At 41.8% G+C, this 20,013-nt stretch overlaps 1 protein-coding gene across 1 annotated transcript in view; it reads right to left on the bottom strand.

The window, feature by feature from the left end:
* BZW2 (basic leucine zipper and W2 domains 2) overlaps nucleotides 1-20,013 on the bottom strand; it is a 58,403-nt gene that overhangs the window by 11,824 nt on the left and 26,566 nt on the right. The window contains exons 6-9 of the mRNA XM_030550709.1: nucleotides 11,288-11,423; nucleotides 7,094-7,200; nucleotides 4,957-5,127; nucleotides 4,413-4,559 (exon numbers count right to left, since the gene is read on the bottom strand). Of these exons, the coding sequence (XP_030406569.1) occupies nucleotides 4,413-4,559; nucleotides 4,957-5,127; nucleotides 7,094-7,200; nucleotides 11,288-11,423 (561 nt within the window). The remainder of the gene's footprint in view (nucleotides 1-4,412; nucleotides 4,560-4,956; nucleotides 5,128-7,093; nucleotides 7,201-11,287; nucleotides 11,424-20,013) is intronic.

Below are 20,013 nucleotides of genomic sequence, written 5' to 3'. Positions count from 1 at the left end.
TGCCTGGGTCAGCGAGGGATACTTCAGGAAGAGCTTTAGAGTGGAGGGATTTACAGTGGGAAGAGCAATCAATCAGTCTTCTTAACTCTGCAGTTTTCAAAAACCGATCTGTGGGGGTGTAGAGAGGTGGTAATGAGTCCCTAATGCTATAGGAGCGGGCCAAGGCAAGGATTTGCCCAGTAACGGCTTGATGGACTTATACAGCACAGAGACCCATTGAAGAGTGGCCCCTCTTTATTCATAATGATGGAAGGCCCCCTCCTCACAACATATCAATTGATTACAGTTTTCAAAGAGAGGCTTACAAACCTTGGGCTACCAGTGCAAGAATTTGGTTCCCACTTTTTCCGGATAGGAGCTGCAACAGCTACAGCCCTGCTAAGGTCAGGGGCCAAAGTGATTCAGGCAATTGGCCGATAGCATTCAAATGCATACAGGATGCATGAGAGACCTCAGGTAGAGAATCAGGGCTAATTTTCTTGTATTTCCACTGTCATGGTATAAACCCCCCACTCTAAACCTTAGTGTCAAAAAGATGGGGTGCCAGCATGAATTCCTCTAAGCTTAACTACCAGCTTAGAACCTGTAGCGCTGCCACCAACCAGGAATTCCAGTGCCTGGTACACTCTGGTCCCCCCAAAAACCTTGCCCGGGGACCCCCAAGACCCAGTCCCTCTGGATCTTAACACAAGGAAAGTAAACCCTTTCTCTCACTGTTGCCTCTCTCAGGCTTCCCCTCTCTGGGTTACCCTGGAAGATCACTGTGATTCAAACTCCTTGAATCTTTAAACAGAGAGGAAAATCCACCTTCCCCCGTCCTTCTCTTTCCCCCTCCCAGACTCTCCCTGAGAGAGAAAGTAATCCTGACACAGAGAGAAATTAGCCTCTCTCTCCCCCTTCCCTCCTTTCTCCCCACCAGTTCCCTGGTGAATCCAGACCCTGTCCCCTGGGGTCTCACCAGAATAAAAAAAATAATCAGGTTCTTAAACAAGAAAAGTTTTTAATTAAAGAAAGAAAAAACAGTAAAAGTTATCTTTGTAAATTTAAAATGTAATAGGTACAGGGTCTTTCAGCTATAGACACTGGGAATACTCTCCCAGCCTAAGTATACAAGTACAAATTAAAATCTTTTCAGCAAAATATCAATTTGATCTCCTTTCAGCCAAATACACATTTGCAAATAAAGAAAACAACCATAAGCCTAACTCGCTTTATCTATCTAGTACTCACTATTCTGAATCTATAAGAGCCTGTATTGGAGAGATTGGAGAGAAACCTGGTTGCACGTCTGAGCCCCCAGAGTGAACAACAACCAAAATCTAACAGCACACACACAAAACTTCCCTCCCTCAAGATTTGAAAGTATCCTGTCCCCGATTGGTCCTCTGGTCAGGTGACAGCCAGGCTCACTGTTCTTGTTAACCCTTTCCAGGCAAAGAGATATGAAGCACTTCTGTTCTATTAACTCTTACTTATCTGTTTATGACATCCACTTTCAGAATCATGCAGACTGCCCAACTGTGCGGTGGGGTGGGCCTTGTATACTGGGCACACAGGTGGAGCCTCCACGGTATTGGGCAGTTCACAGCTGGGCCTATGGAGTGAGGCAGTCCTGAGCTGGCATGGAAAGAGAGGCAGACTATGGGACTGGCTGACACTCCTTGTACACTCTTAGGCAGTCTGGGAGTGGACACTGAGTGCAACTATTGTTCACCTCAGTTAAAAAGAAAAAATAGGAAGGAAAGAATCTGACATTCTGGAAACCTAGAGAGGGAGGTAAGAAGGCATGTTGTCTGGATCAGCAGGAAGCCGACCCTCTCTTTCCTGTACTGTACTATTTGTTGCCAGGTACTCCCAGATATTTTAAGTGAATAAAGCTGTATCCTAATTAAACCACGGCCATGGCCTCCTGTCCTCCTTCCAGCATGGACAGACAATGTGCTGTTCTGGGTTGAGACAGTGGGTTTAGGTCAATGTACATATCAACAGGCCAAGCCTGCAACCTTTACACAGGCATGAAATCCCACTAGTCTCAATGGAACTACTCCCATAAGTAAGGACTTCTTCTGAGAGTAAATTTTGCAGGACTGGATTAAAGATGACAATATTTGTACATCACAATGTACTGAAAAACAACTTATCTATTTATTTATTTCCAATGTTAATATTCTGAAAGTTGTACCTTAACACATGAGCTGTATTATTAATACTACACCTCATGTTAAAAAAAAAAATAAAAAGAAAAAGAAAAAACCTGACCTCATAGATGCAATGCTACAAACTATGAGCTAAGTGATTAAAACAATCACCACCATAAAGTGGTAAACAAAGTCACTGCTGGAACTCCAAAATGCATCTTCCTGCTGGAAGAGAATTGTGTTGAGTTTTTCTTCCCATCTGGTCCCACAGCTGGAAGAGGCTCTGTCATGGTATAATTCCCCACTCTGAACCTTAGCGTCCAAAAGATGGGGTACCAGCATGAATTCCTCTAAGCTCAATTACCAGTTTAGAACCTGTAGCGCTGCCACCAACCGGGAATTCCAGTGCCTGGTACACTCTGGTCCCCCCAAAAACCTTGCCCGGGGACCCCCAAGACCCAGTCCCTCTGGATCTTAACACAAGGAAAGTAAACCCTTTCCCTTACCATTGCCTCTCCCAGACTTCCCCTCCCTGGGTTACCCTGGAAGATCACTGTGATTCAAACTCCTTGAATCTTAAACAGAGAGGAAAATGCACCTTCCCCCCTCCTTCTCTCTTCCCCTCCCAGATTCTCCCTGAGAGGGGAAAGAGAAGGAGGGAGGAAGATGAATTGTCCTCTCTGTTTAAAGATTCAAGGAGTTTTGAATCACAGTGATCTTCCCGGGTAACCCAGGGAGGGGAAGTCTGGGAGAGGCAACGGTGAGGGAAAGGGTTTACTTTCCTTGTGTTAAGATCCAGAGGGACTGGGTCGTGGGGGTCCCCGGGCAAGGTTTTGGGGGGGACCAGAGTGTACCAGGCACTGGAATTCCTGGTTGGTGGCAGCGCTACAGGTTCTAAGCTGGTAGTTAATCCTAACACAGAGAGAAATTAGCCTCTCTGTCCCCCTTCCCTCCTTTCTCCCACCAATTCCCTGGTGAATCCAGACCCAGAGTCCCCTGGGGTCTCACCAGAATTAAAAAAAAACAATCAGGTTCTTAAACAAGAAAAGCTTTTAATTAAAGAGAGAAAAAACAGTGAAAATTATCTTTGTAAATTTAGAAAATGGAATAGGTACAGGGTCTTTGAGCTATAGACACTGGGAATACCCTCCCAGCCTAAGTATACAAGTACAAATTAAAATCTTCTCAGCAAAATACCAATTTGAACTCCTTCCAGCCAAATACACATTTGAACTCCTTCAAGCCAAATACACATTTGCAAATAAAGAAAACAAGCATAAGCCTTACTCGCTTTATCTACCTATTACTCACTATTTTGAATCTATGAGAACCTGTATCAGGGAGATTGGAGAGAAACCTGGTTGCACATCTGGTCCCTCTGAGCCCCCAGAGTGAACAACCACCAAAAACTAATAGCACACACAAAACTTCCCTCCCTCAAGATTTGAAAGTATCCTGTCCTCTGTTTGGTCCTCTGGTCAGGTGACAGCCAGGGTCACTGTTCTTGTTAACCCTTTCTCGGCAAAAGAGATATGAAGCACTTTTGTTCTATTAACTCTTACTTATCTGTTTATGACAGGCTCCATGACCAGCATGCAAAGTGCAGAACCTATGTGGGATGCAGCCACGTGCTTTGTGTATGCTGAATACAAACCTTAGGAGAAGGAACTGAGGAAAAAGGGACAGCAGTAGTGGGCAACCAACATTAGAAATTTGGAAAGGTAAGAGGCATTGTGTGCAAAACACAGATCCATGTCATCAGACATGAAACTGGAAGTTCAGCAATTTCCCAACCAACACTCAAAATATGCTGACCTTAAAAGACTGGTGAGCATAATAGCCTTACATGCAGAGTTTACAAGTTCACCAGAACTCTGCAGTGGAATTATGCTCTCCTCCCCAATTCAAGTGCCTGATATTTATTTTACAGTTCTTCCCAATTCAGTTGGGGAGTACTAGCCATAGTATTGTTGGTCGGGTTTTTTTTAAATGCCTCTGAATACTTTTCAGCCACAGTGTAAAGTGTTTGTATCCTTCTGAGGTCACCTTCTCTTCCTCAGTACTTTAGCCAAAAGCGCTGACTGTCACCTTACAGCAGGCACAGGGCATTACAGCAGGCACAGGGCATTATTCCCCATATATTCAAGATGTTGTTCTAATACTTAATATCAATGTCACAACAGGTTCTATGCCTTCCAGATTTAAATGTCAAAAAAAGTTTACTGACACCTGTGGAGTATTTTCTTGTTGTTTACAACCCTGGCACATGCACACCTTTAGATGTTTAAGTGCTTGTTCTGCAACCAGCTCTTCCTTCTTGTTCCATTCAATGGCATTCATTATACAGGTCCACAGGAGTCCAATCACTGCAGGCTCTGGCAGATCATTTCTCTTCATTTCCTCTTTTACATAAAGCACTACCTGGTGGAAGAAAGAAACTTCCCACAATAGTTTGTACAGTTAGTGTATTTATAGTTCAGAATTTTATCTAAGGTATGGATTATAACAGACAACAAAAGTGGAATCATGTATGGAATGGTTTTTCCTTAAAATGTCCTACAGAGTAAAACTTGTTCATTTTTCAAGTCTTTATTTACAATGTAAAACTAAAATAATTCTAGCACCATTCTTGACAACACAGAAGCCCTGTGATTATGTTTTTGTGCAGAATTAAGTAAGGAGTAAATTAAATAATTCTAAGATGGCTAGAGGAAGCCTGTGGGGTATACACATATTTTCTTATAGTCACTGTTCGTTTAAGTCTTTGCCTAATTGGGTAACAGTATGAATATAAAAAATAAAAAAACCTCTCCCCCACCTCTTTAATTGGGCATTCCTGAGATAGACGTTCCTGTAGTTCTTTTTGAAGTTCTTTACGAGTCCCCAGTGAAAGCTGGACTCGGAGGAAATCTGAGAGCTCTTTTAGCCCTGCATCCATGAAGTACTTAGCAAAATGCTCCACATTCTGCCGATTGGCTGGAAATAGTTCCTAGAAGGCAGAGAATGCTTCTCTGTTAAATAAACTACCAAGAATGCTTATGGTGAGGAAAGAGAGCTGGTTAAAAATTAACATAGGAACCTCAAATTGAAATGAAAAAAATGTAACTGGCAGTGGGCTTAAAAGAAAATTAATGTTTGCATTTTCAGTGGAGAAACCACATTAATTTTTATATTGGCTTATTTTAAAGATGGTTAGAAAGAGAAAACTACAACTCTTAAGGTTATATACAAAGAAAAGACAAGTAATTTACAAATTAATATTAAGTCTGCATATTCATGAAAAAACCTTGAGTTTAAGACAACATTTCAAAACAAAATTATCAGAGACATTATACAGAATGAGAAAGAAGTTCTCTTCCTCCCCCACCCCACCTAGTTCCAGAAGCCTTGTGTACTAGTGAGCACAAATGTAGACCATAAAGCCATCATGCTACGATCAGTGACCATGACCACAAAGCATTTCTACATATTTACATTTTGAGAGAATATATCAGTGTGTTGTTTACCATATATTGCACAAAGGCAAATAGAAATATTTCTGAGCGCCATCCAACAAATACGGGAAATTACTGCATTTAATAGACAGCACACCATTAAAATATCTCATTCACAAGGGTGGCATCTTTCTGCCCATATAATTCACAGCAATAGCAGACCTGTGAATTATGAGACTTGAACTATGAAAGAAAACAGATTGCAACTCCCAAGTCTGCTACTACAACTAGCACCTCATCTTGTCAGGGAGACGATGGCAATTATTTACGCACCAGTTCCCAGTGTCTGAAAGAATGATTCATGATCTGGATAACAGGCCTTACAATAGACACTAAAGGAGCACACTCTATTTACTTACCTATCTTGGTCTACAAGTACCTACGCAGGAGATATCATTTGATACTGAAGCCTTTTAATCTAGCAGACAGTATCATTATACATTCCAGTGGCTAAAAGCTGAAGACAGCAATATTCAAACTGGAAATAATATGGAAAACATTTATTTTATTTTTTAACTATGTGGGTAATTATTTATTGGAACAGATTTCCAAGATATATGGTAAATTTTTTCAGTCACTTGGATTTTTTAAAATCAAGATTTGATGTCTTTACAGAAAGATATGCTCTAGTTTCATTGCATATTAGGCTAGAAACAGGGATTACCGGGTGAAACTCTCTGGTCTGTGTTATGAAGAAGGTCAGATTTATAATCCAGTTTTATAATCTATGAATCTAAGAGTTTTCAGTCAAATGCAAGAAGAGACCTGCACATTAGAAGCAAGAATCTACTATTTCTTCCCAGGAACCCACAATTCTCAACACTTCAGGCTGTTGCTATGGTCCAAGAATTATATGCATGAACCGCAAGGCCACTGGCCTGACCACATGCTGCTCCTAGTGGTTCTGCAACTATCATTTTAGAACCACTGACTCTACAAAAATGCTTAGTCTTGTATTCACTTTATGATGATATCCCAACACTATTTCACAAATTTTATTTTAAATTATAGAGTTATAATTCATTTTCAAGAGTATAATAATTTCATAAACCACTGTTGCTTCACTCATTCACTCACAGTGCAACTACCAAACTATGTCAATAAAATAAAAGCCCCAAATACACACATACTTGTTATTTATACTCTGTTACCAGAGTTTCAGTGGACAGTGACAAATAAAAGTTAGTTAATTCTCTGGCTTCTTAAACTATATTCTTCAGTCTTCCAGAAGGCTTTCTGCTATGGAAAAACAAAAGTGGATTGGAAAAAAAATTACAGGACCTGATGCTTTAACAGTGATGCAGGGACAGTAGCTCTAACATTACTGATGTGATTCAAAATATGTCAATTTTGGGGGGGGAGCATTAGTGGGAATTAACATTTATGACAAAGTAGCATCTGTCTCACATATCCTCCTCTTCCTAAAACAACAAAAATTCCCAGAAAATACATGGTATTTACTAGCAATCGCTTGTCTAAACTGGCTTTTCTTAAAGAGGAGGTAACGGAGTTGGCATCTTTTTCTGCCATCCATGATTTGAAAAGCTTTACAGCAAAAGATGCAATTCCTATTTAAGAAAATAAAATAAACAAGAACACACTTCAGCAATTTTCTGAATTAGCAACGCTTAAGAGGGTTAACAAACTAGTTAGAAAGCAAGATTATGTGTTCTGTGGATTCTTTGTCAAAGATAACAAGCATTTACAGTTTGTGTTTAGATTATTTTTACTTTAAATGCAATCTTATTTTTCTGAATTACTCTGCAAAGTTCACAAGTACTTTCAAACATGCTGTTTTTCTATCTGCATTGGACCATTCAGATTTCTCCCATTGTTTTTCTTGGAATTGGTCTTGTTTTCATTTATAGAATATGTCAATGACTTAAAAAAACAAGTTAATTTTGACAGATTTAGATAGGGAATCGGTTTAAATAGAAGGATAAATTGACTGTCTAAATAATTTGAAAGAACTTAAAGTACGCACTGGAGGAAACCTGAAAACTCTCCAGAGTTATACAGTAGTGCTTTATTATCATAAACCAAACAACATTACTTCCTTTGTACATGGTTCAGCTTAGGGTAAGGAGAAAATATATAGTATGTATTATATTTTCATCTGTATTCCTGTATCTAGAATCACCATGGAATTGTAGCTATCCAAAACACTTATGTAATATCTTAAAGTAGGAGTGCATTCTCTTTGAAATTGCATAGGGTTTTTACAGGTAACTTTAATGACCTTTTTTTGTTCTGTGTTTGCACAATGCCTAGCACAATGGGATTCTGGTCCATGACTACAGCTCCTGGGTGCTAACTTCATACAAATAAACAACAGCTGCCCCACCCTGTTCCCAAGTATTCATCATCTTCTCCCTCACCTCAAAATATCTGGTTTTAAAATGAAAATAGGACATAGCTAGGTAGGAAGCGAGCATGACTTAGTTGTTCTTTGCCAATTTACAGATGCTCATTTTCTCTCTTTTCATTTGTAGCGAATCAAACTTATCTTCTGAAAAGATTATTCTCTGAGCATCCCCAAAGAGAAAGAAACAACATGCACGATTTTCAATGACGGGGGGCGGCGGCAGATAGGAGGTGGGAGCTGGGCCACGACCCCCTCCCCAACCAGCGCTCTATACAATTTACAAAACCTGATGCGGCCCTCAGGCCAAAAAGTTTGCCCACCTCTGGTCTATATACATACCACTCGACATACAATACAACATTCTAGTAAACTCAGGTGAGGGAAACCATCCACTTTGTTACCATAAGGACTTTTCATACAGCAATGCCTTTTGGCATAGCTGTTACCAAGATTTTGCTTTAAACACAACTTTTCGACTGAAAGTCTGATACCTCACAGCAGCAACTTGGGCCACGTGATACTTTATTATTGTGTGCAACAGCAAAAGGCTGACTGGCTGCAAAAAGCAACAGAAAAAACATGGACATTTTTGGGCAAATATATGCCAAGAACCAAAAGCACTAGGAATAAAAAGGAGCTGTCAAAAGTTTAAAACGCCTAAGAATATGGGTTCATAATGTAAGGTTTTTTGCTCTGGATTTATAGTAGTTTAAGGTAAAAATAAATCCTAAGCTTTTGTGTTTCCAGATGCCTCTTCTTCCTGTAACTAACACAGGCTGTCATTTAAAAGCACTACAGGCCATTACACTAAAACATAGATTAGTGCTTTTGGTTGGATTTTCTCCTAGATTTATTCCCATTGTGAAACCTGTGGGTGATGGCAGAGCAGGGCTGCAGCTGTGTCCTTTCTTTCTGTGGCATTTAGAAAACAAATGTGATGAGGGTTAGCATGCTGTAAAGGAGAACATGTTCCATTCACAGCTGCTTTGAACAGTTGCAGTATGTTGCAGTGAACACTGATTCATTTAAAAAATACTTTTGTAAAAAAAAGTACAACATTGTCAATACGTGTATGAGTTATGATGGGAAACCCCTATTCACAGAGAAACAAATGTGAAAAAAAGAGCATCTGGAAAAATATTAAGTCTCCAAAGCAGAAAAAATATCACAATGCACCAGAAGATTGAAAGAACAGTTACTTACCCTACCTTGGCTGTGGTTCTCCAAGGTGATGTAACACAATGGATCCCATTGTAGGTGCATATGAGTTCAGATTTTTTTAATAGGAGTGTCCACTGGGGTCACATATGTGCACTGTGCCTCTTTGTGCTCCCACGCAAGGACAAAGGCCAGAGTGCCCATGACTTTCCTTCATATATCAAAGACTTTGTTTGCTGAAAAATCAAAGTGGGGATGGCGGGCAGGTCTGGGAATCCACACTAACACCACTTTGAAGAACACCATTAATACAGGGTAACTCTTCTTTCTTCTTCGAGTATGGGTCTGTGTTGATCCACTCAGGATGGTAGGAAATGAGGAATTTCAGCTGTATCTAACAGTGATTGAAGTATTGCTCTCCTGAAGTTTGCCTTACAGCTAAGTCCAAGGCATAGCATTTGTGAAAGGTCAGTGGGCTGCTCCATGTTGCAGCCTTGATGTTTTATGGTAAAGGTGCAGCAGCCAGATGGTAACACAACGAGATGTATAGTGTTACAGAGAGTGCCTTTAATAGAGATGAACAAAAGGTTGGCCTGCTTTAAATGCAGTAAGTAGCCAAGGATCTTAGTATTGGGGCCCGGACAGGGCCCAGACTGTGTTGGACTGCCCTTATTGAGAACCTTTTCTATTTAAAAAGTTTTTCAGGTGGTTGTTTTTCCTCTCTGTATCAGGATTTCCTTGACCTATAGGGAGCAGTCCCTGTCCATGGTACTCAGCCAGCCAACAGCCATGCTACCAAATGTGGTGACTATGGGTCTGGGTGGAGCATCTGGCCATGGGGCTGAGAGATCAGGTCTGGACAGTGTGAGAGCTGGATCCGGGACTGATGGTCATCTGTAATAGGTACATCAGCCAAAACTGCCTCAGCCAATATAAGCTAAAAGAATGACCTTTTGATCTTGGAAATGACTCTGGGTATCAAGGAATCAGTAGACAAGCATAGAGCAGGCCTCTCTTACACTGCAGGGGGGAAGGCGTCTGGCAATAATCCTACAGTTAGACCCCATCTGGAAAAAAAGTTCTCACACTTGGCATTGTCTCTGGTAACAAACAAGTATTATGGAGGTTCCCTAAATATGGAATATCTGCAGGGACCATTCATGATTGGTCATGGGTTACCTGCTTAGGAAGTCTACTGGCTGCCAGGTGAGCTGCACCTCCATAGACTTGTGAGTCCTTGAGGAGAAGGATTTGCATACCAAGCACCTATCTACCAGGGATGTCTGTCTCCCCCAGACAGAACAGGCAACAGTTATGCTCATCAATCAGGGGGCTGAGTCAGTCACAGGTCAGGCAGAGTTTAAACCCTGAGGGTTTAGAGCAGTGGTCCCTAAACTTTTTGTGTCATGAGCCCACCCTTATCCATAATGGACTTTGTCCACATCCCCCCAGGACCTGTGGCCAGGAGTCGGACCAGAGCCACAGCCAGGGTTGGAGCTGAAGCTGGGGCTAGGGCCGGGAGTGGAGCTGCAGCCAGAACTATAGTTGGAGTTAGGGCTGTGGTCGGGGCCACATCTGGGTCTGGAATTGTGGTTAGGGGTTGAGGCTGAAGCTGGGGCAAGGGGAGAGCTGAGGGCAGAGCGGAGTTAGGTGGTGCTCCCTCCTTCACACCCCCACCCCGAGGACTGGCCCAGGCCCCACTGGGCCCCCTCAAATGTTCCTCCATGCCTCTTTAAGAGGGGCACACCCCACAGATTGGGAACCACTTGTTTAGAGTCTGCCATGATGGTTGGTGTGAGGAGTCTCACCCTGCCATGCAGGGCTAGCTAATTTATTTTTTTTGGAAGGGAAGCATTATTAATATATGTTATTTGCAGTGTAGTTGTTTCTGTGATGGTCCCAGGATATCAGAGACCCCAACTGTTCACCTGAAGAAGAGCTCTGTGGAGTTCAAAAGTTTGTCTCTTTCACCAAGAGAAGTTAGCAAGTTAGCACATTAAAAAGATATTACTTCGCCCACCTTGTCTCGAATATTAATGTATGTGCTACAAAATACACTTCTCCCCAAACCTATTAAAGCTAAAATCAGAAAAACCATTAAAAATACAAAGCACGCCACACAAAAAATTTACCTTCTTTGACAATATTGTCAGTGAAAAGGCTTGTCAATATGGCCGCAGGAAGTGTTCCATTGGCTAACAGGATCCCAGTGAACATTGCCAACTTTGTCTGCTCTGTTTCGGCAAAGGCTTTAAGGAACAACAGGAGCTGCGGATCAGATCAGACAAACAGGTATATCTAAGCCATTATACAGTTACCACAGAGAATGACAACGTGTTGTAAAGAACATTAAGGGCCAGATTATGAACCCATTAATTCTCAAAGAGTCCCATTGAAGTCAATGGGAATGCTAGTGGAGTGAAGTGCTACACACCAGAACCATAACAGAATCTGACCTAAAGAGTTCTGCCCCAGACACTGCTACACTTACAGGAAATGCAATTACGACAGACTCTCTGAGCTGAAATTCAAAATAATTTCTTAACCTAAGCAATACTGATATTCTTGATAAACCTGACAAAGGGGTGTGGGCTCTGGGAGGGAGTTTGGATGCAGGAGGGGGTGCAAACTCTGGGAGGGAGTTTGGGTGTGGTATGCAGGCTCTGGGCTGGGGCAAGTGCTTGGGGTGCAGGAGGGGGTGGGTTCCAGATGAGCAACACTTCCCTTGGGTGGCTCCCGAAAGTGACCAGCACATCTCTCTGGCAGCAGCTCCTAGGCGGGGTGGCCCAGGGTCTCTGTGCATTGCCCCTGCCCCCAGGGGTCCGCAGACCCTAGTTTGAGAAATGCTGCCATAGATCATCTCACTGAAGAATATAAAATCACTCACAGGGTAAAGCACTACATCACTTGAGTAAGAGTGACAGATCTGTCCTTCACTGTTTAAAGTCAAGGATGGTTTCTCATTAAGGGCCTGATCCATAGACCATTGAAGTCAATGGGATGCTTTTAGCGGAGTCTTTCTATTGACTTCATTTGGCTAATCAGAGTCTTTCCACTGATGACTTCAGTGGGATTTGGATCAGGCCCTATAGTTGCAGTTCCTTTACCACAGGGGTTCCCAATGCGGCATCTAAATACGCCTGCATCCTGGCTGGCGGTTAAGCATCCACCAAAATGCCGCCAAATTTCTGCGGCATTTCGGCGGCGATGCCTCTCGATGACGCTGCTTGTCGCTGACAAGTGACGTCATCGAGCGGTGTCGCTGCCAAAATGCCGCAGAAATTCAGCGGCATTTCGGAGGATGCTCGACTGCCGCCATGGTCCTTTGTCTGGCACCCGCCAGATGAAAAGGTTGGGGACCACTGCTTTACCGACTTATCAAAGCTATCAAGCATGCTAAGAGAACACAGAAATATGAGAGCTTCCAGTTCTCCCTATGGGAACTGGGGGTAGGGAATGCAATTACAACAGATTCTCTCTTAGCTGAAATTCAAAATAATTTCTTCACTTAAGCAATACTGATATTCTTGATAAAGCTGACAAAGGAAATGCAGGAATGTAAGCTGCTGCTCAGACCTCATCATTCCCAGTACTAATTACAATAAGGCAGCAAATTGGTTTGAGAAGAAAATATAAGCTTCCCTGCTACGTTAAGCAAAAGATGATTTGACCTGTTCAGAGAAAATACAGTCAAGTCTACATCTCCTGGGTCTCTAAAAATTACTGTTTATTATCAGCTGGTTTCAGATATGCAATTACAAACCCTTTGCACGACCTGGAGTCCAAGTATTGTATAAACCTATGTGGGTGCTACATTTACTTTTAATTTCCTTTAATATCTCTCCCCATTTTATATATGAATATTTTTCATTTTGTTTAATTTTACTATGCAGTTTATCATCTCCCATCCTTACCAGAACAAAGCTGTGCAAATTAACTTCTTCCCAGGGCAAAACATGCCATTTTTGTTAAACCAGATGGTCTGGGGGGAAAAGGAGTGACTAAAAACAAGGAAAACTCACTTCCTGCAAAATATAGATTCCATCAGAAGCAAATTCATTCAGCAGGAGAAAAAACAAGAATTTAGGATATCATTATCGATTTATAAAAATACTGGCATTTCTCTAACTCCTCTTCATCTCCAGCTACCAACCCTTGACCCTACTCCTTACCGCTGTCATGGCCCTTTCTCCTCTTCCCTCCCCCATCTATACAGTGCATGCAGCCTGTGGAGTGATAGAGAGCAGCCCATGCTAGCATGCACATTTTCTTATCCTATCTCCAAATCAGGGGAATTACCTCTTAATGTATCTGATATCTGTGTAACTAAGACAGAATACCAAGTGTGCTCCTGTATCTTCCCACTGACAATAAATTGTTACCCTCACCAAGAAGTTTCCTGTTAAATATAAGCTGTTTGAATATAGTGACATTTTAAAATTCAAGATCATTCGTAAAATACAGTTTTTAAAAAGCCATCATGTCTTGCAAATAACTCTGTTGTGTATTTGTAAGCTCAAAAATGAAGCTCTCCTCATTCACAGTGTAGTGATTATGTAATATAGCTTTAAATTATAGTTTGCACAGGCCCTAAATGCTTCAACCAAATGAAATCCATCATCTGGCTTTTTAGCGGGCATCTGCTATTTTAGCAGGCATCTATTTTAGCTTAAAAAAATATGAATTGAAAACAAAATCTCAAGTGTAATTTTATTCTTTCTGCCAAATTATGACTCAAACAGAAAACATAAGAAAACCTGGGATGAAGACATCTAGAAGATTTATAAATACACGGGTGAGAAAATACTTGGCTATGCTGTTTTTTCCAAAGAAGGTGCAGACTGATCCCAGTTTAACATGGCAGCTAACTGGTTAGCAGGAAAAGTTATTTAAAGAACGTTATCAAAACCAACAGATCCAGGTCGGGGAAAAATGGGATTTATATTTTACAGTACCGATCTAAAATGTGCATTTTAATTGCCTTTGTTTAATCTACTGTAACTGTGAATTATGATTAATTGCCACAGGAACACTGACATCAAGAGACCTGTTAATATTCTTTATATAGAGCTCAAAGTGTTCAGACTATAAGTATGCAGGGAAATGCCAATGGTAAAATAATGGCCAGGGTCAAAACTCTCAGGAGCTAGAACATTTAGTGTGAAAGCTGAAATCTATTTTTAAAATATTCCAATGTAATGCTAGTACAAATTATTTGACTGATGGCCGTGGGGACCTAAATCTTCTTTATCCAAGCCTATAAATGTGCTACCTGAAACGTGACTTGGAGACAGCTAAAGTAATTCAGACCTTCCAGTTTGAGACTATCAGCAAAGTTGTTAGTACGAGGGTGGCATCTTTAGTTTCTCCCTAGAGTTGCTTTTCCTGCTATATCATCCATCTCTTTGGTCCCCATTTTGGCAAATAAATAAGAAGGATTATGTACACCAAATGGTGGCCAAATTGAGTGCATTCACTATTTTAGCACTTCAAACCAGTATTAATTTTTGACCATCCTATTCTTGATGTGCTGCTTGCATTGCTGTGTATGTGACCCACAAAAATCCCTGGGACAAATTCAGTGAAGTTGCACGCATTAACATCAGGTCTGAATTCTGGGCAAAAAGATGCTATTTTTAAAGACACTACTATTGGCAGCAGAGTTCTACACTCCTGTAGGACAGAGAGGGAGATTATAAAGGAAGCAGAAACATCTTTAACTACCAAAGCACTAATAATAATAGGAACACGTTGGTATTATTCAGAAACACTTTTTCACAAACATATGAAAAATGACACAGAGAAAAAAAAAACTTTGTTACATCTCTTTCCATAGGAAAAAAAAATCATGTATAATAGTATTAAAAACCTACAACATTAACATGTATCAATCCTTCTGAATTTCAGAAATCTACAAATTGAACTTTAGCATTTCTTTAAAGGTTACTACAAGATCTGAAGTCACATAATATTGTTTAAGGTGTTTCCTGTTTCTTCTCAGACCCCACCCCCAACCAAATTTTCTTCTTACAAAAGGTCTTTTGGGACAGGTTCTAATTAAAAAGTTATTTAAGTTTATTACATTTCAATACAATATCTTTGGGGCAGGAACCTTGCCTTCCTGCCTGCAAATGCCTAATGTACTGTTGATGCTATACGAATATTTGAACTAATAAAGTTTAAAAAAGATAACTCTAAGAAGCTTATGTACAGGATTATTTTCTTAGTCCCAGGGTATTATTATACAATCCTCATTTAGATGCAAAATGCAGCCTTAATTAAGTATTAAGGAAAAACTTCAAAATCTTTAATTAACCCACTTAGGAACAATTAAAAAACCAAGATATTCAGATCTAAGCTGTTATTACAGATTTTCATTGCTGATTATTTTAAGAGCTCTTCCTTTACTAACACTGTTACTAACCTCTGCTGGGGAGTCATAAAATGCCCAAGTTATTTCAGAATAGTTCTGAACCTCCCACTGGGTTTTAAGTGGTTTATAGCCTACTGATAGCATCACTTGTCTATTACTGCATTTGGTTCTGAATGCAAATTGGTTCCCTTCCCAATATGAAAGATAAGAAGTATGACTGACTCCAGTACTATATTTGTAGCACATCTAAAACTCCTACTTATTTCAGTGGGAGTTTTAAGTGCATAATGGGCCCAGGATCTATTGTGCCATGTTACAAGACATTTTCAATTTTTTTTGTTTTTTTTTTAAACCTAAAGTGAAGTTCTGTGCAGTATAAGCTATCCACACATATCCTATGTAAACAAAAAGGTATATGGACTTCTCTTGTAATCTGGAAAAGCAGAAAGGTTGAGAACTCTAAATGCCTCCATCTACCTACAAAGTACAGTTATTCCTGAATAACTTCACTTCCTAAAGTGTGTTATTGCTTTAAAATTCACACAATTGTTTTAAAAATACTTGTCAGTACTGCAAAATAAAGCACTTTACATATCCACAGAGAAGCACAGCTAGCTTCTTACAATATCCCATGATTGTGTCAGTTCTGTTCTGCACAGCATCTTATGCCTAATCCATATTTGATCTCTCAGCAAGCCACCTTTCTGGTATCCTTCTACATAGTTTCAAACAATTACTTTCATTAGGGAAAGAGGAAAAATGACCAAAGTTCCTTGTACCATATCTCACTACTTGCACATACTCCTGTACGCCTCATTAACATTTACCAGTGCAGGTACAAAAATCTACACATCTGCCCTTTAGAATGATGTTTATAATGGAGAAAAATATAGTTCCTTAGCCTTGAAAAAAGTTAGGTAAGATAGCCAGCAAGTAGAATGCTGCAAGGCTGAACCATTTATATCTACTGTATATATATTATATATATATGATTATGTTTTACTGATAGACACAAGAACGTCAGGCTAATGCATGCACATGTATATGGGGCTAATCCTGTTTGTTTTATACATGAGTTGTCCAGCTGATTTCTATAGGAATACCTACATGAGTAACGTGAGCAGGATTTGGCCCCAAGTACTTTCTTAGGATTCCTCAGATTCCTCGGCATTATCTTAATCGTAGTAAATAAATTTAGGCTTATATCGCAACTTCAGCAACGATCACCTGTCCATTAAACTCTCTATGGAACACTCCCACACTAGCATCAACTTCCTGGATGCCACGATCAGCTTCAATAATGGAATCCTACAGACACCTATACACAAGAAACCCATGGAACACCACACCTACCTTCATAGATCTAGTAACTACCCCAACACGCAAATAAATTTGTTATCTACAGCCGGGCCCTCAGATACCACATAATATACTCTGAAGAGGAAGTCTGGGATATACACTTTAAAGCACTCAGAACCACCTTCACCAAACAAGGACACTCCACCAGAGAAGTAGATCACATCATGGAATAGGCCATCCAAATACCCTGAGAAAACCTACTTCAGTACAGAAATAAAACCACTCTGACTGCACACCCTTAGTTATCTACCATCCCACACTGGAACTCATACAGGGTATCATCAAACAACTACAACCCATACTTGATGGGGACCCCATCCTGAAAGAAATATTTCCTGAACCCCCTCTTCTGGCCTTCAAACAACTTCCCACCTCTCCAAGTTCATCAGAAGCAAGCTCCCCACAGACTAGGACACACTAACTCGAAGCAATGCCAGACCTGCCACAACAACAGATGCAAAACTTGCAGACATATCTCCATCAGTACAATGATCAACACCTCTCACAACACACCTTTCAAAATCTGTGGGTCCTACACATGCCTATCACAGCATGTGATGTACCTCATACAGTGCACTAAATGCCTGAACAACTATGATAATATAATAATAAAATGATAAAAGACAAAAAAACCACAAACTGTGGGTGAACACTTTTCACAAAGCAATCATTCTATAGCGGACCTATCAGTCCTCATCCTCAAAGGAAACCTGCACAACACTTTCAAAATACGTCTCTGGGAGCTTAAATTCATAACTTTGCTAGACTCTAAAAATCATGGACTGAATAGAGATACTGGATTTATGGCTTATTACAACAATCTGTAACCCATGAACAATCCCACTCTTCCTCCCCTGCCTTCTTTCCCCCCCCCCCCCCCCCACCCGCTTCTATGACTGGAGGAATGTTAACAGGCCACCTCACCTTGAATGGTCCTTTGAAATATGTGTTAATTATTTATGCTAAACAATCTGAGTGTCACAGCTAAATACAAGGTGGAACAGAGTACCTTTCCCAGACCTGGGGAAGAGCTCTGAGGAAGCTCGAGAGCTTGTCTCTCTCACCAACAGAAGCTGGTCCAATAAATGCTATTACCTCATCCACCTTGTCTCTCTTATTTGGGCTGTGACAATTCACCATGCTGCCTATTTACATATAGCATCTGTGAACTACTGGCATGAACTTTAACTGATAATTTTAATAGTAGAGAGTTAGCAAATTTAGTCACTGTGCAAGGACATGCTTTCCAACAATTCTTGAAATTCCTTGTATGAAATAAATCTAGATTAAAAATTGCTCATCAGAGGGAAATTGCTACTGAAATCTCTGGGAGGAAGTGCTTATAAAAAAATCCTATTTAAGTCTCACTTCTTTTACAATAAGATTTGAAAGCCAAAAGCAGACATGAAAGGGAGATGCTTCTCAAGGTTCAGAGGAGTATCAATGATCTTTTGTAATAATTATGAACAGGAAGGAATAAAATATAACCCAGTGAAAGCAAGCACTACAGTGCAAATTGCCATCTGAGACAATCTCACCTTAAAAAAAAATAAATTAAAAAATTTCCCAAATACCACCTGATTAGTAAAGTGAGACTGCTGGTCTGGCCCTGATTTTCAGCATGACTGTCTCTTACCTTAGTCGAACTTTCCACCAGCACTATCTGAACACTGTAAATTGGATGTTGTAACTGCCAGAGTATCAGCTTCACTGCTGGGACAGTCACAAAGCATTTCTCATGGTATCATCAAGGCTTCATTTCTCATGTCTTCCTAATACTACCACAATGGCCCTTAAACTGAATTACTCTATGGGTTGGATGGTGCCTACTTGCAGCGTAGGTGCACAAAAAATAACCAAGTGGGGGACAAGGAGCAGGGAGTGTTGGACAGGGAGTGGGATCCTGGGAGGGGGCAGTCAGGCACCGACTCCATGGGTGCTCTGGGGCTGGAGCACCTACGGAGAAAAATTAGTGGGTGCTCTGCAACCAATGACAGCCAAGCTCCCCTGCCCACCTGCTCCTCCTCCCCAGAGTGCGCCATGTCCCCGCTCCTCCGCCTACCTCCCAGTGCTTCCCGCCACCAAACAGCACCTTAGGACTTTCCAGGAGGGATGGGGAGGAGCAGAGATGCAGCACACTCACGGGAGGAGGTGGGGAAGAGACGGAGCAGGGACGGGGACTTGGGGGTGGGGTGAAGGCGATGCAGAAGTTGGGGGGAGTTGAACGCCCACTGGGAACAGTGGAAGTTGGTGTCTATGCTCAGGGGACAAGGAGCAGGGGGGATTGGATGGGTCGGGGGTTCTGAGGGGGGCAGTCAGGAGGTGAGAAGTGGGAGGGCGCAGATAGGGGGCAGGGGCCAGGCTGTTTGGGGAGGTACAGCCTTCCCTACCCAGCCCTCCATACAGTTTCGGAACCCCGATGTGGCCCTCAGCCCAAAAAGTTTGCCCACCCTGGCTTATAGCTTATTAACTGTGCAGCACCAGAGTAGGCTCTTGAGATCTTTCATCCAAGTACTAATCTACCCCCAGCCTGATTAAATTGTGAGACCTGAGAAGACCATAGCCTGCGGACGTACAGCCAATGGTGAGCTGGAGCCGATTCGCACTGGTTCACGCGAACCGGTTAAATTCTGAAGCGGTTTTAGAATCAGTTGTTAACCCGCTTCCCTGCGAGGAGGGGGCACTGTGGCTTTGATTGGCTCTGGTGGGGAAGTGATGTAATTCCTCCTCTGGCTGCTGGGGCTGCTGTGCTGCGGGAGCCATGTGGGCCACTGCCTGGCCCTGTTGCTGCTGCTACTCCCCTGACCCCAGCCCTGGGGCTCCCGCTGCTACCTGGTGGGTCCCTGGCTGCTCTGCTGGGCTTGGGCTGCGTCCTGCTGCTCGGACTGCTCCAAGCTGTTCTCTCCATGAGTACCTACCACCCGCCTGCACCAGCCCGCTGCACTCCCTGCCCTGCCCACATAGGGTGACCAAATCGCAAGAGTGAAATATCAGGACACATTGGGCGAGTGAGGGAAGTGGGGGGCAAGAGACGACGACGATGACACAGGTGAACAGAGCCGTGAGAGGGGGGCCTAGGAAACTGCGAGAGGGGTTGTATGGCCCCTGCTGTGCAAAGTGAAGTCC

Source organism: Gopherus evgoodei, chromosome 2, assembly GCF_007399415.2.
Source record: "Gopherus evgoodei ecotype Sinaloan lineage chromosome 2, rGopEvg1_v1.p, whole genome shotgun sequence".
NCBI lineage: Eukaryota > Metazoa > Chordata > Testudines > Testudinidae > Gopherus > Gopherus evgoodei.
The sequence above is the reverse complement of the archived record's forward strand: the minus strand, read 5'-3'. Positions and strand labels throughout refer to the sequence as shown.